Below are 19,141 nucleotides of genomic sequence, written 5' to 3'. Positions count from 1 at the left end.
CGGCTGGCGACTGAACCAAACAAGAAGATGTTCGGGCGACAAACGCCGAGTTGATGCGAGTGTATCACTGACTGCGAGGCAAATGTTCTACCAGTCTGTCTCATGTGAGGTGCGACAGATAAATCAAAAGCGTAGAGGAGGCAGCAGTCCGGTGCAGCGTCAGGGCGAAAGTAGTGGTCGCTGAATCATGCAATGCTTCAGAGTTGGGAGAGATGTTGGCCATTACTGGTACGGCACCGGTGTTGTACTGTGGTGCTGGTAGCTACTACAAGGGCCGGAACCCGCAGGAGCTGGGAGCGAACAGGGCGCAGTGGCACCGCAGCACGCCTCTTTAGCCCAACTTCAACTCGAACTGTGGACGCCGCCCTCCGTCCTCCAGCCTAAGCAGTGGCAGTGGCAGTGGCAGCTGCGCTTCAGGTCCTCTGATCCTCCCAAGCCACTTTGGGGGAGGCTAAGGCCGAGTCTACAGCTGAACATGGTTCAAGTTGTACAGAGCACCGGCATCGCAACACCCTTGTCCAGGGACTACCAGGTACTACTACCTAGGTACTATGTACCTACCTAGACTTTTCCGTGTCAGCCGTAAGCCACGATGCCGGCACTGCGGTCTCTGACTGCAGAATCTGGGGCACCTGCAGACAGCCACCTGGTCACCATCCACAAGCAAGGCACAAAGGTACCTGATAGCCTCGCCCTGACGCAAGGCTGCCAGCCCTACACGCCCCAGAGCCCGCCCTACAATGTGCATGGTTGTCGTACGAATTTGTGGTGCTAGGACGAGTGAATCCCAGAGCAGTGCTTCATGATGCTTCAATTGTTGTTCCCGTCAAGCTTTCAATCTGGCCCACAGATATTTATTTTTGCACCGAACCCGGTAAAGGACACCAACTACAGCAGCAACGCCAACAAACTGAGTCCGCGAGACGAACAAAATGGCCTCGATGGCACACCAACCCGCAAACAGTGCTGCATGGTCACCCCGGCATTGCAACCCCTGAGAAGAAGTTGCATTTGTCTTCCGTCATGGCTCGTGGCTCTTTAGGGAGAGCCCGATACTTCGACAGCGAGTCTTTCCCGCTGCAGCTTCAGGCCTTTCACCAGACCGCTCCTTGACATTTGCTGGAACCCAAGGCTTTGGCCGGCCGAGACCATTGTTATTTGTCTCCATGTTCCCAACGTCTCCGTACACGGCGAAAATGTGTCCTCCCGTCTTGTGCTTTCCCTTGTCGGTTGAGACTTGAACATTTGCAAGCACTGCGATGGTCAGTAGATCTGATTCTGGTGTATGAAGACGTCAAATTTCGTCGATGTATTCCTCTTCACTTCCAGATTCCGGAGGCTCCTTTTCCACAGGCTCTTGTTCATCAGGCTGCTTTTGCACAGGCTCCGTTTCTATAGGTTCCTTTTCCTCAGGCTTCTTTTCGGAAGAATCTTTTTTGGCCTTCTCCTCATCGTCATCGGCACTTACGACTCCGCGCAGCTGAACATGTCCATCGACATCATCCAACCGTTCGATTTTCCAGTCTTTTGTGCCTGCCAGTTTCTGGAGCTCTTTGCGAAATGTGTCAACGTCTTCTGGGCTGAGATCAAGCTTTTTGAGCTCTGCCTTGGAAAGACTAGAGATTTGACCATTCTTCTGCATGATCACCGTTTCGGCTCTTTCGTCCTGCGTCAACACTATTCGCCCTCGTTCCAACCTCTTCCCATCGTTGCCCACATACTTCCCGGCACCCAATTCCACATTTCCCAGCATGACATGCTCGTGTGGATTCTGGTCTTCACCGAAAGCTTGGCGGTATTTCATGTTCAGGCGTCTAGTTTCCCACGACGATATGTCGTCTTCCGAAATGATTTCCCTGCAAGTGATTGGATGAACCCGGGTCTCCTTTGGTGGCTGGAAGGTGACATCGTTACACAAGCGTGGTGTATAGATGATCATGAGATATGAACAAGTCGCGGTCTCTTTGATCCAAGCAATTCGATCGGTCACCTGGGGATTACAATGAAACTGTACCTCAACCTTTCGGTCGTTTCCCGTAAGGTCACATCTGGTTCCGCCTTCCAACCGTTGAACCAGGTAGTTTGTCTCCGCCTTCGACCGTACCTCTGTCGATGGACTACGGTCTGCATGCCCCTCCGAAGGCGAACCTTCACTGCCATCACTGTTGAACTTGCCCAGGACATAACTCGGTGTTGTCGGATCTTCCTGCGGTGGCCACAGTCTGCCGTTTGTGCCCGGTGGAAGCGCATGAAATTGTGTCACCTGTCCATTGTAGCAGAACGAATAAGTCCACCAGCCGGTAGAATAATAAAGGCACTGGTTGGACGCCATTTCCTGAAGGAGCTGCGACGCTCGACTGACAGCGCGCTCCAACTCCTTTTCGCGGTCTGCCGCAGAGTGCTCGGGCGTCGTGTCATTGCCGGCGCTGACTCTGGGTTCTGGGATATGGCAAATATGGGGATACCCATGAAGAAGGATGCGCTCGTAAGTCCCAGTGGATATCTCATCCGCATCTAGCGTAGGGCCATCGGGTGAGCCATGGGGTCGATAGGACGATACATCGTGAGAATGGGATTTGGCCGCCTTGGACTTCTCAGGCGTATATTGGTTCGAGTGTAAAGTAGCTAAAGGCTCGGAGTCTAGGACATACGAGTCTAGGAGCTGGATATCATACTATCAACCGTAAGTATGGAACGTGCTCAATGGGCGGAGACTGTGTACCTGCGGAAAGGCGAATAGATCGTCATTGACGCTGAAAGCACTTTCGCTAGCAAGACAGAATGCGAATGCCAGTGCAGCGGAAAGGACTCGACAACCTCTCATCCCGGGCACCAGAAACTTCCAATGCAATCAGAGTTGACATCGAAGTTGCGTCGGTAACCAGCGCAGGGACACTCGTGGCCGGACACAACACTGTAGATGTACTTGAATGACATAAGGCCAGTGGTTGTACTCTGTCAACTCCTCTTGGGAAAATAGTGATGCCGCTCTAGTGGCAAAAGGCAGCGAGAACGAGGGAAGGCTGCGCTGCGGTCCCTCTCCGAATTTCATGCGCATGTAAAGGGCATAATAAACATTTGCCTTCGCAACTTCTGTTGACACCCCTTCTCGAAAGTTGCATAGACAGATTCATACCTTCGTTGGACACTTTCAAAGACAGTTGCGCATCATGGAGGGTACCAAGTTCTCGCTCGCAGGCCGCGGATTAAAACTCGACACCAAAGAAGACATCGAAAAGCACATTCAGCCACTTATTGAATCGTCCACGGTCACCCACATCGACCTTTCGGGAAACACGCTGGGCGTGGCCGCGTGTGCCGCGCTCGCTCCCATATTAGCCTCCAAGTCGACTCTGGAGAGCGCCGATCTGCACGATATCTTCACGTCCAGACTACTCGAGGAAATCCCTCCTGCTCTTTCGTCCCTGCTGACCGCCTTGTTGGAATGTCCCAACCTACACACGATCGATCTGAGCGATAATGCCTTCGGACTCAATACCAAGGAACCTCTAGTCGATTTTCTGTCCAAACACACCCCGCTAAAGCATCTTATCTTGAACAATAATGGCATGGGCCCCATTGCGGGAACGTCGATCGCCGAAGCATTGGTGACACTGGCCGAGCGAAAAGATTCCGCTAGAAAAGAAGGCAAGGATGTCCCGTATCTGGAGAGCATCGTCTGCGGCAGGAATCGGTTGGAAAATGGCAGCATGGCGGCGTGGGCAAAGGCATACGAGGCACACAAAACTGGCATCAAGAGTGTCAAAATGACGCAGAACGGTATCCGGCCAGAGGGTATCTCGCACCTGATTTCCTCGGGTTTATCCATCTGCAGTAACCTTGAGGTCCTCGACATGCAAGACAATACATTTACACTCAAGGGAGCCCAGGCTCTGGCAAAAGCCATCAAGGGCTGGTCTGGATTGAAGGAACTGGGCGTTGGCGATGATCTGCTGGGCGGGAGAGGTGCAACCAAGGTTTTTGAGGCGCTCACCTCGGGTAACAATAAAGCCATCGAGATTCTCAGGTTGCAGTACAACGATATTCATCCGGCTGGTCTCAAAGCTCTCCTACAAGCTGCTCAGGATGGTCTTCCCAAACTGCGGCGAGTGGAACTGAATGGCAACAAGTTCGAGGAAGATGATCCATCAGTGGAGGCTTTGGCTAGCCTTCTGAGCGATCGACAGGATGAGGGAGGCAAGCATGACGATCCCGTGGACCACTGGGGTCTAGACGATCTGGATGAGCTGGAGGGAGAAGACAGCGAGGTGGAGGAAGAAGGCGAAGAGGCCGAGGAGGAAGAAGAGGAAGAGGAAGAAAGAGAGAAGCTCGTCAAGCAGGACGAAGAAGTGGAAGATCTGAACGTTCCATTGAAGAAGGACGCGGAAGTGGACAAGTTGGCAGAGGCGCTCGACAAGACTCTTTGAACCAGTCTATTGCCTTGCCTCCCGAACGAGGCCCAATTGATGTAAATCAGGTGTACAGCACATACTTGGATTTGTTGTGAGCGATACCCCTTGAAAGAATTCAGCGTCAATATTGTCTTGTTTGAAGCCCGGCTTGGACCGCAGCATGTAAAGATTGTTTATTTGGCGTCCTCCCAATGGAGGCCTCAGGATTCCTTATTCGAGGCCTGTGACGGTGGACCAAGATGCCAATTCCGGACCATGGGAGCTGCCGCCGTTGCAGATTGAGGTCCACGAAACCAGCTCCTGGGGCGCCGGTTAGTTCTAATCCGGAATGGGAGGAACCTGCCATTGTCCGAAGCAAACCGCAGGGCAGAGCCGATGCTTCTTGTTCATGTAAATCAAGTCCGCTTCGACACTGAATTCAAACAGGCAGGTTCCGTAGCATCGCTGAATCGTGGGGCTCTGGAACATCGCAGGAGTGAACAGAGGCTCTCTAAGAATACGGAGGCAATGGACCTGGGCTCGTCACTCTCAAAGTAAAGCTCGTGTCTTCCATGCTTGGAGGTTCAGAGCCTTGTCTCCCAAATGTCGACGCCATACTCTCGCCCGACGCCAAAGGTGTACTGTTACTTGCCAGCGTACATTGACCTAGCTAGCATAGATCTGTAACAACCTATCTTCAGCACCATCTAGGACACTCCAATGCTCGAGTACCTCCAAATTCTCCGCTTCCGCTTGAAACATCTTGTCGGGCTCTTGACCAGGGCCGAATGGATTGGCGTTGGCCCCAGGATTCATTTGAGCCACTTGCTGGGCCATCTGGCTGGCTGCGTTCTCATTCCCCAGGATGAAAATGAACACGCTCTGCAAGCCGAACAAACATAGGAAGTACCAAGACAAGCTCGAGACCCATCTGACATCTAGATCTCGAGTCATGACTCCGGACTGTAGCATCGACTTGAACCGAATGGTGAGAGGAAATGGCAACTTCAGGATGACAAAGCCGGCAAAGAAGGCATTGATCCAAGACATAATGAGGGTCTGTGGAATCATCATGGCCATATTTCCCTTCATCATGCCCATCATCCCCTCCATTGCGGCCGGGTCAGACATTGGATTTGGCGCCGCCTGTCCTCGGGACTCTGCTCCGCCCTTGAGGAATATGCCTTTCTTGTATGCATCGATGAGGTACTCTTTCCGCGCGTTGAATGACGAGGTGGTTATGGCCGCTGGGGCGTTGTTTCGCAAGTTCACTCCCCGAAGTAGCGCTTGTCGCTCACGAGACTCGACGAGAGTAGCGGGCGGTTTAGGAGGGCTGGCAAGGAGGACAGTGGCATAATGGCGAAGCACACCAGTAAGGATCATAACAATCGTGATAGGAAGCAGGATCCAGTAGCTATTCTCAATGTGTGAGTTGCGGCATGGTCAAATCGGCGGCATCCAAAACAGAAAACGTACAACAAGGCGGGATCTCTGTTGATCACCTGTTCTGTCCCTTGCACGGCCATCTTTGCGGCAGAATTGACCCTGCTTGAGAGTCTTCTCAAGGTTCGCAGATCAAGGTTGGGGCGGGTTTATGTCCTGTACTTGTAGTACCTGGTATAGTATGGGTGGGAGCGTGCAGATGAAGCACTGGCACTGCAGGGCCATCAGCGTTCAATTTTCGGCAAACCTTCCTGGGTCCCAGCTGCGGTCGCACATCGGATAAACTCGTTCCGTGCGAGGCTGTTGACGTCGGTATAGTCAGGGGCAAGGCTGCATGCCCTGATATTTCGTATTGTTGGAGGCGGGATCTCAAGATGACAGGCTCCGAGACCTGCTCCCGATTACCGTGCGGGAATCCTCAGGTTAGCAGGGTTTTATGCATTCTCTCTAGGAGTACAGACAAGCAATCATCCTTCGACAGGGTGCAGTAGCAACGTCATTCACACTGTGGCAAAGCATAAGAAAACAGGTTACTTGTTCCCGAAAGCCCACCCATCTTATGACCGGTCAGAGGAATGATTTAGTGCTATCATCGTCGTTACAAAAGCAATTTCATTGTGTTGGAGAGCGCCTCTGTTTGTTCTCACTGTCTGGAGGCTATCATGCTATGGACAGTTTCACTGCCTCTCGGGTATGAAGCTTGTTTGCTCCTTTTGAGCCTAGCTGTTTGCAAGAACATCTTCTCGTTGCAAACTCCTTGACCTTGCCAGAATCTCTGTTGTGTCCCAACTGACGATCGTCTGACCTTGAACGGCTTCGCTGGCACGTTGGTTACAACACCTGCCATGTTTCCTCTGCTTCGCGATGCTCAATCACATCCCAGTCTTCGTCCAGTTCTGGCTCAAGCTCTGTGTCGGTGCTGCCTTTGCCACCCTTGTCCTCGGCGGCCCACTTTCTGTTGCCCAATGGAACTGGTTTGCGGAGGTGTTTGCGGCTCTGTGGGACCCAAGCTCTGCGGTACTGATCCTCCATAGGACCGTCCCAGAAGCCCGAGAATGGGAAATAATCAACGACTCCGGATTTCTTCTTGGCCTCGTACTCGCCAAGTTTCTTCAAGTAGATCCGGTCGATTTCGTCGTCCGTGAGGAACTCCCCAGTCTTGTACAACGCAGGTGTTGCCTTGGCGATGTTCTGGGAGACATTCTCTAAGGTTTTCTGCATATGCACATACCAGGCGCACTTGGTACAAACTTCTGCAGTGGCAAGGGCCTGGTGCTGCGGGAGGGTCATGAGCTCGCGGGGTTGCTCTCCGAAATCCTTCCAGTAGACGCCCCAGATGCTGTCGCAGGGTTTCTCAGAGCAGTAGTACTGTATAGGCAGTCAGATACAATCGAGCGGACAAGTAAGCGAAGAAGGATGTGTGTTGTGTCTGGTGCAAGGAATGTTCAACTGGGTAAATCGGTCGATCTGGTGTGCAGATCGCCTGCGGTCCTTCGCCTCAATAGCAAGGTGGGTCTTCACTTACAAAAGCGACTCCTAACTCTGGATCACCTTTGAATCCGGAAGGAGGGGATCGCACTCTAGTCATTGTCGGACCGAAGAGTGAATTCATTGTCTTCTCAGTGATGGCCTCCATGTTTCTGACGCGAAGCCCCAAGAGGGAGGGATATTGGCGCGGGAAGAGGACGTACGCGATGATGAGAAAGTAGAGGAACATCTGAGAGTCTTGGGAGATGACAAGACAGGATTGAGAGAACAGAAGTAGGAAGCACGGAGTGGGTGGGAGATCGGCAGGTGTATAAATCATGACCAGGGTGAGGGTTAAGTGACAAGCACTCGATGCTGCACAGGCTAGGAAGGGTAGCCGAAGAGAATTCACTAACTTACCCTCACCACAGACTCTTTCAGGTAAGCTAGTGTACACAATGTTCATGATACGGACAACAACTTGAAAGGGGCGCAAGGCGTTCCAGATGGCTTGTGGGCGATGGAGTATCCGTCTTATTCGAAGCGACCAATTAGTACAACTATACTCGGGGACATTTCGGTTGACGCAATAGGTACAGATGGCGTATTCGAGCAAATGGAGTTTATGCATCGCTTGTTGATTGGCACAAGGCTATGGTGTTCCTCCTGCTTGCAGTGTCAGGCATCGGCGGCGTCAAGCCAGTGTCCAGATACAGAAGCAAGATGATATAGGGTGATACTTTCGTTCGTAATCTGCGCAAAAATATCGGCCGATTGGATATTGAGCCAGTGAGATAACAGGAATCACGGAGAGGCAGTAGGCTGCACGTCTTTCCAACCGGAAAGCTTCGTAATAAGCAGCATGATAGACAGCGAGATTGTCCATGGATTCAAGCGGTGATGATGTCGGATGGAATGGATTCTGTCAGCGCATGGAAGTCCGTCTAGCATTGCTCAACTCCATTTTGCCGACTCACAACCGCATGAGGTCATTTCGAAATTTCATGGTCGCAGATGGTGCCACGGCAACAAGCATGAAGACAAGGCTCATCCCATGAACCCTCATCTTGTAATTCCTCGGGCAATGGGAAAGGTCATACAGCCCAGCTCCCAGGCAGGCGCTGCATAATATGGCAAACAGTGGAGAAACCTCTGCATTCGTTGGAAGCGCCCAGTTCCACAAATCTTTGGCCGTTTTGAAATCTGTCAGTCTGGTACGCCCGGCGGCAGACCACCCTCTTAAACATCTTCGGAGATGAGCAGTTTCGCCTAAAATTGTGATAGGCAGGGTCTCTGAAGCCCAAGTCGACACCTGGGCAACCCGTAAGATGAACCCATTCTCGTATTCGTACGCAGGGGCCTGTGTTGTTGTGCTGCTTCCTCCAGGAGCGCCCAATGGACCAGCGAACAGCGCGGAGTCAATCAGTGCAAACTGTCAAGCGAGGCTGAATCTTTCGACATCGGACAGTGTTGCCTTGGTATTGTCAAGAACAACAAGATCAAAGCCACACTTTTCCTCGATGCAACGAGCCACAGGGGCCATACTGGCACCGGTCGCAATGTTGTATGGGCATGCATAGCGTCCCAACTACAAGGTGGCCTTGTCAATCTTCAAAAAGTCGCCGTTGCATCTGACTCTGTACAACATTCAGCCTGACCGGGTCGGATCATCTCTTTGCACGTCCAGGAACCCAGGCTTCGGGCTGGAAGGTAGCTCCGGGATTGGCTCCCGTCTCTTTCACCTTTTTCAAAGGCTGGATAGGTGCTGGGCTCTCAACAGCACTCTTCGTCTTCTCCGGTTGAGGCGAGTGTCCCGGGGCGGATTTAGCATTCGCTCTGTCGATGGCTGGATCACCACGCAGCAAAGGTGTCGCTGTTGGCTTGGGAGTCTCAATGTACTTTGCTTTGGCCGCCCACCTGGCATCAGCCAATCGAGCATTATGTTTTAACAAGGCTTGTCTTTGAAGGTCTGCAGCTTGTTCCTGTAAACTTGGGGGATCCTGGCGGGTTTGTCGGAGCCATTGATGCCATTGAGGCGATACTTGAACGTCCGCAAAATGGGTTCGGCGGTTGGCCTGCACCATACGGCGCCATCGGCCAGGGTTGAGAGTGTCTTTGAACTCCCAGAAAAGGTTCCCGTGAAGATCTTGACCTGCTTAGCCATTAGATCACTGGCACTGCTTGCTTCGCCTCGCTTAGAGGTGCACGTACCTATCAAAAACTTCTTCCTCCACGGCAACCTGAGCATCTTCCATCGCAACCACAGATCTCTAGCTGCGCCCATCGTGTTGCTGCTGTTGGGTTGGCCGATGTGAGGATAAGTTGCCGTGGCCACAGTATTCAAGCCATTCAAGTTGTTGCAGTGCAGTACTCTACAAATGTACAAAAGTTGAAGTTCAAGTTGGAGGTTCAAGTTGCCATTACGCGGACGGCCGCCGCGCTGGTAACGGTGCCGGCTAATAAACCGACGTCAACTTGCAGAGGGTTCAATTTCCTGCCTTTACGACTCCGACATTACGCGAGCACAGCCATCTCCCTCCACCATACAGTACCTAGTATCGTTCCTAACAGTTCAAGTCGCAGTCAGATGCTGGTATTGGGTTGCGTATTAGTCTGCTTACACTCGCCGTCGGCATTTCACTCTTCAAGCATACCTACGTTTCTTGCTTCTCGCCAATTGAGAGGTCGTCATCCGGGACACGACCTTGGGAACCGCAACCATGGCGTCCGTAACTAGCCTGGACCAAGATATGCGCAAGTTGCGCCTGGACCGATACACGCCTGGCGCCGCAAAAGAAGTGCGCACTTGGATCGAGAGTGTCTTGGGTGAAAAGCTGCCGCCTGGCGATCTGATGGACGCGCTCAAAGACGGTGTCGCACTCTGCAAGTATGGTAATATCGCGCATGCAATGAACATGAGACTGATGTTCTTTACAGGCTCGTCAACTTAGCTGTCTCCCCCGGGATCAAATACAAGCAGTCAAACATGCCGTTTGTCCAAATGGAAAACATCTCCCACTTCTTACGCGCATGCGAGATGCCACCTTTGAATCTCCCCTCGCATGACCGCTTCCTTACCGTCGACCTGTACGATTCCAAGGATCCAGCCCAGGTCATACAATGCATTGCAGCTTTCAGCCGCGCCGCAAATGCAATTAACCCTTCGGTCTTTCCAACCACCTTGGGAGCCAAGAGCAAGGCCTCCTCAATGAGCCCTCAGGGCACCGGATCTAGTGGACCAAGATCGCCTGCCTATACAACCACCGCAACCAGACCGCGCGGAACCAGCAACACGGCCGCCGAAAGTCCCTCGCTTGCCTTCAACAGCATAAACCGCGCAACCTACGCAGGCCGGGTGAGCCCTACTAAGAGTAATCTTGCCCGAGGAGGCCTGGCCAGTGGAGGCACAGTGAGCAGTTGGAGCAACAAAAACGACGAGGGCAAGACAGTTCCCGCATGGAACATACATCAATATGGCTATATGGGTGGAGCGAGCCAAGGCAATCAGGGCGTTGCATTTGGAGCCCGAAGGCAGATTACCTCTCCTGCACCAAATGTGCCGAGTCTCGCGGAGAAAGAGAAGCGTCTGAAAGAAGAAGCCGAGAGGAAGCAACGCGAAGCAGAAGAACAGGAGAGGCGACTACGGGCCCAACAGGCCGCTGAAGAGGAGCAAGCCCGGCTAGAGGAGGAGCGCAGATGGGCCGAAGAGACGCGCCGACTACAAGAGCGCGAAGCAGAAGAACAGCGGACGGCAGAGCGGCAGCGACTACAAGAAGAGGAACGAGTTCGGCAAGAAGAACAGCGTCGGCAGCAACGAGCTTATGAGCGTGATCGTGAGCGGGAAACCGTTGAACAAGCGGAACGAGAGTCTCGGATGGAAAAGGAACGTAGTCGCCAACGCGCGACCAGTGACGCCCGCTTGAACGGCCAGTTTCTCAGCCAGTACCAGTCCGAACAAGCCCGCGCCCATGATACCGCCCCAGCGAAGCCGCTCGTCGCGCAGCAGACTGCCGAAAGCAAACGGATTGCTGAGCTTGAACGTCAATTGGAGGAAATGAAGGCTCAGCAAAGACAAACGGCCAGGCGAGTGCCGGAAGTTGGGCCAGAGTCAGAGCCGGAGCCTCCTGCTCCTCCCTTGCCAAGCAGGCCTCAGGCTCCCCAGACGAGCCGGGAAGAAGACTGGGACATTTCCGAGAGAGACTACCTGAAGCAAGAGTGGCAAAAGGCTCAAGATTCGGAAAGTCAACGCGCCCCGACAAAGCCCCCGCGTGTCAATGCCAGCTCCTCGAGCCGACCTCTTCCAGACCCGGCCACCTACACCCCTGGCACAAACCGCACAGACCGATACCTTGCCTCCCATCCACCGCCGGCCCAGCCTCAAGCCGCCTCACACCGTCCACAGGACTATTCCACCACGACCGAAGTCGACCTCGAACAAGAGCGACGCATTCAATCGCAGGCACGCACCAAAGCAGGTGGCTGGGCCTCGAAATCTCTTCTTGAGCGTGAGATGGAGCGTGAACGTGAACGCCAGCGTGAATGGGAAGAGGAGCAGCAGGCGATGGCCTCCAGAGCACGCGATAGGGGCGAAGGAAGCGCGCCTGGACATTCCTGGGACGTGCATCAATATGGGTACATGGGCGGTGATAGTCAAAATCGGGGCGGTCCTGGCCTAGGTGTCGGAGGAGCAAGGCGACAGATCATCGGCCCGAGGCCACCGCCTTGAGAAACCATCAGATGTACCTGCCTTATACCGTGGACTGGAATCCACGTCTATCTCACGGATGACCAAGGGTCTGCTACCAATGGTGCACCGGTGATGGTGTGCATTCTTTCATGCCTGCAATTGAAGCATTCTGCACACAGATTCGAAAATCATGCACACATCAACGGTGTTGGATGGCCTGCTCAATTTTTGCTCGGTTAGATCCCGCTGCAAGTGCTTCGTTGAATCATGTTAGTCCCTCGACCACCTTGATCATCCTCTCCCCACTCTCCGCCAACCATGTCCATGCTGTCTGCTGCTCTTCCTTCTGAAGCTTCTTTTGCCTTTTCCCTTCGCCTAGGTCGACAACTCGACCCAAGCGCCTCTCAACCCCGTTCTTGACAGCGTCGGTAAGCTTTTCCGTCCTTTCCAAGGCACCCAACAATGCCAGGGATCGCGTCAGGGATTCCAACAGCAAGGAGACGCGAGCGTTGGCGTCAATGCTATTCCTCCCAGCCGCAAAGGGTAGGTATTCGTTTTCCAGTTTGTCCTGGGACAAGAGCACGTGCGAGCGGATAGACGGCGACGAGTTTTCGAGGATACGTTGTAAGAGCGATTCGCAAAACAAAGTCAATGTCTGTGGCTGGAATATGTGCGACCACGACGCGCCTGCGGTGTCCGTGTCCGCCTGTTGATGAATCGCGGGTGTCGGCGTCGATGCCGTCGAAGGAAGGACGATTCGTGCAAAGACCGGAAGAGGCAGGGGCTTGGTGAATTCCACGAACAGGGTCAGCAGTTCTTCCAGGTCAGGGAAAGTCGTGGGCGAGGTCGAAGTCAGCGTCGGGTGTGAGGACACTTCGACCAGAAGACGCATCAGCCGGAGTCGCAGGTCCAATGATGTAGGATCTGACATCTTGTATGCCGTAGACGGTGCTGCCGAGGTGTCGCCATTATTGTCTATGTCATCCCGCAGACTGCCTGTGCTGGTCTGGGGTGTGAGTCGCCGCGATGATGGCGTGCGGTTTCGTGTGCGCGTCGTCCGTCTCACAAGTCTAGCAGCCGTTCCGGCCGGCGTGCCGGCACTAGCCAGATCTTCGGGGTCAGATAAGTCCGATTCATCCTGAGCGAGGTAATCGCCGTAGATATCTTGTTCAATATCGACATCGACCTCTCGCTTCTTAGGCTTGGCTTGCTCCTCCACGGGCTCCTTAAGCTCGTTTGGAAAGATGGCGCGAAACTCGCTTGTTGACCGTGTGCCTCCGTCCGCAAAGATTGCTCGTAGAATCCGTCTAGCTCTTGCATGGCCTCCTGCGGCAAGCTCAATGTACTGCCATATTAGACTCTCTTCGGGAGACGGATCGGATCCGCTGGTGCGAAGACGCCAATCGGTCTCAAGTACGTCCACCATAAATTCCAGGAGAAGGCTGTAATAGTCCCATCGTGTAGTATGTACGCCGGTAAGACTTGCGCAATTGAAAGCCCAGCCGACAACATGCCAGAAGTCCTCCGCGCGGAGCCACAGGGCCTGGGGTCCGGCAAATGGGGTGTTGAGGTCATCCTCGGACGAGGAGTGCTCGCCTGGGCTCCCGCCGTCATCACCATACTCGTTGTCGGTCCCGGTATACCGTGAAGACCGAACCTCGTACCTCCGAAAGCTGAAGGCCGTCGCGAAATTGGCATTGACCGGACCGACGGTTGTGTGGACCAAGCGAAGCAGCCGGCGTGCAGCGGCCGCTTGCTCCCATTTGTCTCGTGCATTGGTCCTCGAGGTGAAAACTGGGTGGACTGAGAGCGTGGCTGCAAGAGCAAGGTGTGAAGCTGGGGGGATCATAACCGACGCCTGGCGGTTCATGGAGGATGCGCTATTCCCAGTAATGGACAGCAGGAAATTGAAAGCCTGTGCAAACAAACTTTCCTCATAATAAGTTCGCACATGTTGAGCCAATTCAAAAGGGAGTTGTATCGGTTCTCGATAAGATTCTTTCGGCTCCGCGCCAGGGTCTTGCTTCGACAAAGATTGCGAAGGGGGCGGGGATGAAAGGGGAGAAGAAGCCAGCGGCAGAACAGCGCCGGACGCCATGGCGAGGCTTCAAGTGGTGAGAGATGTTGCAACCGTAGAGAACACGACAACGCGTCAATTCTACAGGAGAGGGCCAGTAAATCGTGATCTAGGTAGACATCAAGACGTTGCAAGTTCTTACCATCGTGAGCATCGCAGAATCACGTCCGCACTGTAGCACATTCAATATGTCGTCGCGAGACGCGTTCAATTGGAGTTGCTGGAAATAAATGGCAAATAAATATAAGTTTAAAAAATCCAAGCGCCGCGGGGTGACCAACTTTAAATGCACACCACTTTTTGAACTTGCCTCTTACAAACTCGAACACGGGGACCTCGAATGTGTGCCAGTCTTTTTGTTATCGCACAGATCTATACTGCCGATGCTACAGCTCTACGAGTAGTCCATCTAGTCCCCCTTCGCGGTGTTCAAGGGCAACCGACGGCAGCCGTACGGCTTCCTCCGACAGGCGAGTGTTGTCCAGAGCATGTAACACCGGAACTTTTGTCCAGAACCTCCCTGAGATGAGAGGATTGACCGCCAGAAGGACGCGTCGCCAAATGTAGAGGAGCACAAGTTGAATCCCGTCGAACCTCGTCAAGCCAACCTGACGCCCAATGCTCGTCTCGCCTGCTCACACATCTCGCCAACGTCTACATTGTTGATTATTCCAATCCGAGTATTGATTTCCTGCTCGATCTTTGCAAAGTCTCGCCCGACCCCAGGCGCCCGCCATTCATAGCAGTCACCGATGAACCTACTCGATTGAACCAGCCACTGGCCTCTTTCTTTGCGTTGTTCGTTGAATGTTTCAAAGACGGCTTCGAGGTGTTGAGGAGTGCGCACCCGTTTGTCGGCGAGGAGTTCGGCCAAAACGGCGCTGTCTTCAATGCAGAACCCGGCACCGGCTCCATGGTGAGGCGATGTGGCATGGGCCGCGTCACCAGAGATGCAGATGCGGCCTTTGTTGAAGTATGGAACCGGATGTTCTCCCAAATCGAAGATTGCCCACTGTGTAAATAATCAGTTTCTCCAGTCTTTCTAGCCGGCGGAAGCACGACTCACAATATCGACGTTGGGCTTGGTGAGATTCAACAACTTGATCACATTCTGTCCAAATCCTGCAAAGTCACGCAGAGCATCCTCCCGCTTAGCAGGCTTTGTGAGTCGAGTGGAATCCGGCCAGTCGTTAGGATCCGCCCTGAACGCGACTATGTTGAGTGTCTTGCCATGGTCGACAGGGAAAGTCAGAAGATGGCCATCGGGTCCAATCTGACTTGCGTTCAGTAAGGAAGACCATGAAATATTGAGTGCAAAGCCCCAAGCCACTTACATGCATGCACGAATTCTGCGCCAGTTCCTCGCCGATCGCGTCAATTGCTTGTTCCATTGGGGCAAGGCCTCGATACGCATATTTGTGAGTGTACACAGGATGAGCCGACGGGTGGTCAGGTCCTACGATGACCTGACGGACGCGCGACTTGATCCCATCACATCCAACCACAGCATCGGCCTCGGCTGTAGTGCCGTCCTCGAAAACCATCTTCAGCTTACCATTGACACCCTTCTCCACGTCCCGAAGCCTTTTGCCAAATCTTGCAATCTCCTTTGGGATGAGTTTGACAATCTCGTCCAAATACCGGGCGCGGTGCACCCCATTTTGACCTAGACTGTTGTATATGGTGAAGGCAATGTGCTGACGCGAGCCGTCCGCGGGGAGATCTTCCAGGCCATTGAGATAGTCGAACCACACTTTCTGTTTCTCCGGCCATACGTTCCTCGTGCACACCTTTTCAAAGGCGTCATAGACTCCCTGATGGCAGATCTTCATGGCCTGGACGGCATTGGGACTGAACGAGACCCCGGCCCCGATTTCGCCGAATTGCGGCGCCTGCTCATAGATCGTCACAGGTACTTGTCGGTGATATAAGGCGATAGCCAGCGTCAGTCCAGCAATTCCGCCGCCGATAATGGCAACTTCAAAAGGCTTGTCTGCAGGCGTCGTTGCAGGGGCATGCTTATGCTTTTCTGAACTTGAACCGTCTTGCTGCGAGCCGCTCAGATGGTTTGCCAGCAAGGCAGCTCGCTGAGATTGGGACATGTTTGTTCAGACAGTGGATCACTTGAACGAGGGCACAGAGAAGGTGTCAGTAAAGGTTAGGAATCACCGGTATTGCCCATTAGTGTTCTTTTTCACGACAGCCTAGCAATGGTTCTTGAAGAACCCATGTCCTGCTTATATAGATGTTGCAATGTAGTGGAGGAGGTACCAGTATACTGAACTTGAACTGGTCCTGGTCATCATGATATTGTTTTTGGATGTTGACTTGATCCGACACTCACCCCCGATGTCTGTTCATACCTCGGATCGGTCCTTGTACGAATGATGATGGCCCTCGTACATACGGATCATGTTCCCGAGCCGTTTCCCCCACTGTATGCAGAGCAAGGTGTGGATCCGAGCATGATTGCGAAGCGGATTTGTCGGCACATCACGTGACCCACAATTCAAGATTGCATATAGTATTAAGTCTCCAAGTTCCAGACATGAATAACCAGCGAGTTATCTCATCGGCGGTGGTATAGTGTAGTGGTTAGCATAGAACGTTGTGGCTTCCAACTCCAGCGTCCGTTCTGACCTCGGTTCGATTCCGAGTGCCGCCAATTCCTTTTTTGTTCGCGCACAATATCGCGATGACTCTGGATATTGATCTGGATTGTTTTTTGGCCCTTGCAGTGAGATAAATAGAGACATTGTACTTCGCCACACTTGAGTCTTGAACAACCTGAAAGAATGCAGCCCAATTGAGCGTGCCTTGGTAGAAATATTAAATAGTGCCAGGTTTCTCACCGCTACTCTCCCGGCTTCCATCTGCCTTGTTAGTTAACCCGGTTCAACACCATGTAGTAGGATACGCTGGATACCTAGTCACTATCATTTTTTTTACTCATCTCACAAGGACAAGCAAACACAAGCAAACACAAGCAAACACAAGCAAACACAAGCAAACACAAGCAAACACAAGCAAACACAAGCAAACACAAGCAAACACAAGCAAACAAGAACCTGCAGTGCATGTACGGAGTGGGCAGCCAGGCCAGCGGAACATTTGGCGGAGTTTACAAAATGTACATTACATTATTAGCCTTGATTCAAGCCGGACCAGGAGAGTTGCATATGGTGCCCTGCATGTGGATTTTGAAGTTATATCCAACATCTTTGTCAACTAGCAGCCGGACGGCAGGCCACGTCACAACAGGCAGATCATAATCTGGAGGGCAAGCTGTCCTCCAGGCGATACCAATGTAATCAATTTGAGTACCTCATCACTTCCCATTTTCGCAAGCCAAAACAGAGTAAGCTGAGGCACTTGATCCCACGTAGCCCATTCCAAGTTATGGGATCCCAGCAAAGCGCGCTGAACAAACCCGGGACCCATCATCCATGCATACTCGTAATCATGTTATTTCATTAACGCCCGTGAAGAACATCGTTGCTATAGTCTCATCTCCCAGCTTCAAGCTGCGAAGGTGTGGGCTGAGACTCAGCTGCTGGGATAGCTGAGTTTTGCGGTTGAGCCGCTTGGGTCCGACCAGGCATAGCATAGCGAATCCTCGCAAAAAGGCTAGGTGGCGCAGACTGCCCTTCCTGAACAGTGCTGGTAGCAGTGGCCATTCTTTGCCGTTGTCGTCGCCGTTCACGTTCTGCATGACCGGGTCTCCCGGCACGTTCGACAACGGGAAAACCGTGTCGGTCGCGGTCATGGTAGACAATGCTCATGAATCGCCCGGGAATGATCATTGCCGGTCGTCTACCGGGTCGACCATTTCCAATGAGGGAGAAAGCGCCGGGTGGCTGTTGCAAGTCGACGTGGGCACCATTTCTGGCAAATCCGTCGACATTTGCACCTTCTGGACGAGGTTTGGGAACATAATAGTCGGCCTTGCAAAGAGGACAGCATGCCCGGCGCGAAGTCAGCCAGGGATCGACGCAAGATGCATGGAATGCATGACCGCAGTGTAGACCACGGATATCATCATCATCTTCGATGGTATCAATACAAATAGCACAAGCATCGCCAGGATCCGGCAATTGCTCAGCAGGCACGGCAGTTTGTATCGGCTCCTCATCCTCCTCCTCGTCATTCGTGGTGATTTTGTGGATGGGAGTTTCAGGAGCCACTGTCGATTGACTGGACTTGGGTGGTGGCGGAGTTGCCGGCCGAGGAGCATCAGCAGCGCTTTTCTCTGCTACAATTTCGGGATTTCCATGTTCAAGCCGAACAGAGTCATCGTCTGCGGTCGTGGCGGTATGCGCGTCCATGACTTCCTTAGACTCGCTAGTCTCACCTCCATCCTTGATATCCGTTGGATGATTGGATATACTAGCCGGTCTTGAAGTCGGTCTGGAGGCTGGTCTTGAAGCTGTTGTAATACCTCCTGCAGTGGGCAACCCTTCGTCGGCTCGATTGGAGCGCCAAGTTTTGTATTTAATCAAAGGAAACTTTTCATTGACTTCGTCCATCGTCATCAACCTCTTTTCGCGCCTGCGACGATGTTGGCGAGGCATGGCGCCGAGGTCGACTCCATCGGGATCTTCTCCATTCATGCGCTGTCGGTTACGTTGATTGTATCTGAAGCAGTATTTTACACCGACGATAATCCTGCGAAGGAAGAAACCATTAGCTGGGACAAGGAGATGTCGTTTCTTCGAGGGATGCTCACCATAAGTTGGTGAAGACGACACCGAAACCAAGGGCGACGAAAAACAGCAGTGGCGAGCTGGGACCAGAACCTCCCTTGCTCTGGGTACTCGTAGGAGTGGGAGTGGCACTGGCCGACATAGTAGCTAATGTTGTGGACGAAGCCATCCTGGGCGAGGTGTGTAGGGCGCAGCGTCAAGGCGTTGACGACCGGGTCGATGGCTGATCGATTATTCACAGTGACGAGGACATCGAATCCAATGTATGCCAAAGAACGCGCGGGTCGATGACCGTCGTCAAGACGATCAAGACTTGGATGAAATAAAAGGACAGGTCGGAAGAGTGAACGAAGGAGGTGGTGTGGAAGTTGGC

General features: G+C 53.0%; 9 protein-coding genes across 9 annotated transcripts; 2 read left to right on the top strand and 7 right to left on the bottom strand.

Annotated features, from left to right (window-relative positions):
• Window positions 1-1,294: 1,294 nt before the first annotated feature.
• On the bottom strand, window positions 1,295-2,824 carry HMPREF1120_07822 (amplified in osteosarcoma; the record flags this gene model as incomplete). The annotated part of the gene is made up of 2 exons (XM_009162055.1): window positions 1,295-2,674; window positions 2,723-2,824. The coding sequence occupies 2 exons, from the start codon at window positions 2,822-2,824 to the stop codon at window positions 1,295-1,297; spliced, it is 1,482 nt and encodes a 493-aa protein (XP_009160303.1).
• A 216-nt stretch (window positions 2,825-3,040) lies between these two features.
• On the top strand, window positions 3,041-5,128 carry HMPREF1120_07821 (uncharacterized protein). The gene has a single exon (XM_009162054.1). The coding sequence runs from the start codon at window positions 3,171-3,173 to the stop codon at window positions 4,425-4,427; it is 1,257 nt and encodes a 418-aa protein (XP_009160302.1). The 5' UTR covers window positions 3,041-3,170; the 3' UTR covers window positions 4,428-5,128.
• On the bottom strand, window positions 5,058-5,917 carry HMPREF1120_07820 (uncharacterized protein; the record flags this gene model as incomplete). The annotated part of the gene is made up of 2 exons (XM_009162053.1): window positions 5,058-5,805; window positions 5,868-5,917. 2 exons carry the CDS (start codon window positions 5,915-5,917, stop codon window positions 5,058-5,060), a joined length of 798 nt encoding a protein of 265 aa, XP_009160301.1.
• Window positions 5,918-6,665: 748 nt separating this feature from the next.
• On the bottom strand, window positions 6,666-7,470 carry HMPREF1120_07819 (uncharacterized protein; the record flags this gene model as incomplete). The annotated part of the gene is made up of 2 exons (XM_009162052.1): window positions 6,666-7,202; window positions 7,360-7,470. The coding sequence occupies 2 exons, from the start codon at window positions 7,468-7,470 to the stop codon at window positions 6,666-6,668; spliced, it is 648 nt and encodes a 215-aa protein (XP_009160300.1).
• Window positions 7,471-8,968: 1,498 nt separating this feature from the next.
• HMPREF1120_07818 (uncharacterized protein) lies at window positions 8,969-9,585 on the bottom strand (the record flags this gene model as incomplete). Its single annotated transcript, XM_009162051.1, has 2 exons — window positions 8,969-9,453; window positions 9,513-9,585. 2 exons carry the CDS (start codon window positions 9,583-9,585, stop codon window positions 8,969-8,971), a joined length of 558 nt encoding a protein of 185 aa, XP_009160299.1.
• Window positions 9,570-13,180, top strand: HMPREF1120_07817 (uncharacterized protein). The gene is made up of 2 exons (XM_009162050.1): window positions 9,570-10,188; window positions 10,239-13,180. Exons 1-2 carry the CDS (start codon window positions 10,022-10,024, stop codon window positions 12,025-12,027), a joined length of 1,956 nt encoding a protein of 651 aa, XP_009160298.1. The 5' UTR covers window positions 9,570-10,021; the 3' UTR covers window positions 12,028-13,180.
• HMPREF1120_07816 (uncharacterized protein) lies at window positions 12,254-14,086 on the bottom strand (the record flags this gene model as incomplete). The annotated part of the gene is made up of 1 exon (XM_009162049.1): window positions 12,254-14,086. One exon carries the CDS (start codon window positions 14,084-14,086, stop codon window positions 12,254-12,256), a length of 1,833 nt encoding a protein of 610 aa, XP_009160297.1.
• Window positions 14,087-14,663: 577 nt separating this feature from the next.
• HMPREF1120_07815 (salicylate hydroxylase) lies at window positions 14,664-16,167 on the bottom strand (the record flags this gene model as incomplete). Its single annotated transcript, XM_009162048.1, has 3 exons — window positions 14,664-15,077; window positions 15,132-15,338; window positions 15,400-16,167. 3 exons carry the CDS (start codon window positions 16,165-16,167, stop codon window positions 14,664-14,666), a joined length of 1,389 nt encoding a protein of 462 aa, XP_009160296.1.
• A 1,404-nt stretch (window positions 16,168-17,571) lies between these two features.
• HMPREF1120_07814 (uncharacterized protein) lies at window positions 17,572-18,910 on the bottom strand (the record flags this gene model as incomplete). Its single annotated transcript, XM_009162047.1, has 2 exons — window positions 17,572-18,730; window positions 18,792-18,910. The coding sequence occupies 2 exons, from the start codon at window positions 18,908-18,910 to the stop codon at window positions 17,572-17,574; spliced, it is 1,278 nt and encodes a 425-aa protein (XP_009160295.1).
• Between the last annotated feature and the right edge of the window lie 231 nt (window positions 18,911-19,141).

This window comes from Exophiala dermatitidis, assembly GCF_000230625.1.
Source record: "Exophiala dermatitidis NIH/UT8656 unplaced genomic scaffold supercont1.6, whole genome shotgun sequence".
In the NCBI taxonomy this organism is placed as follows: domain Eukaryota; kingdom Fungi; phylum Ascomycota; class Eurotiomycetes; order Chaetothyriales; family Herpotrichiellaceae; genus Exophiala; species Exophiala dermatitidis.
The sequence above is the reverse complement of the archived record's forward strand: the minus strand, read 5'-3'. Positions and strand labels throughout refer to the sequence as shown.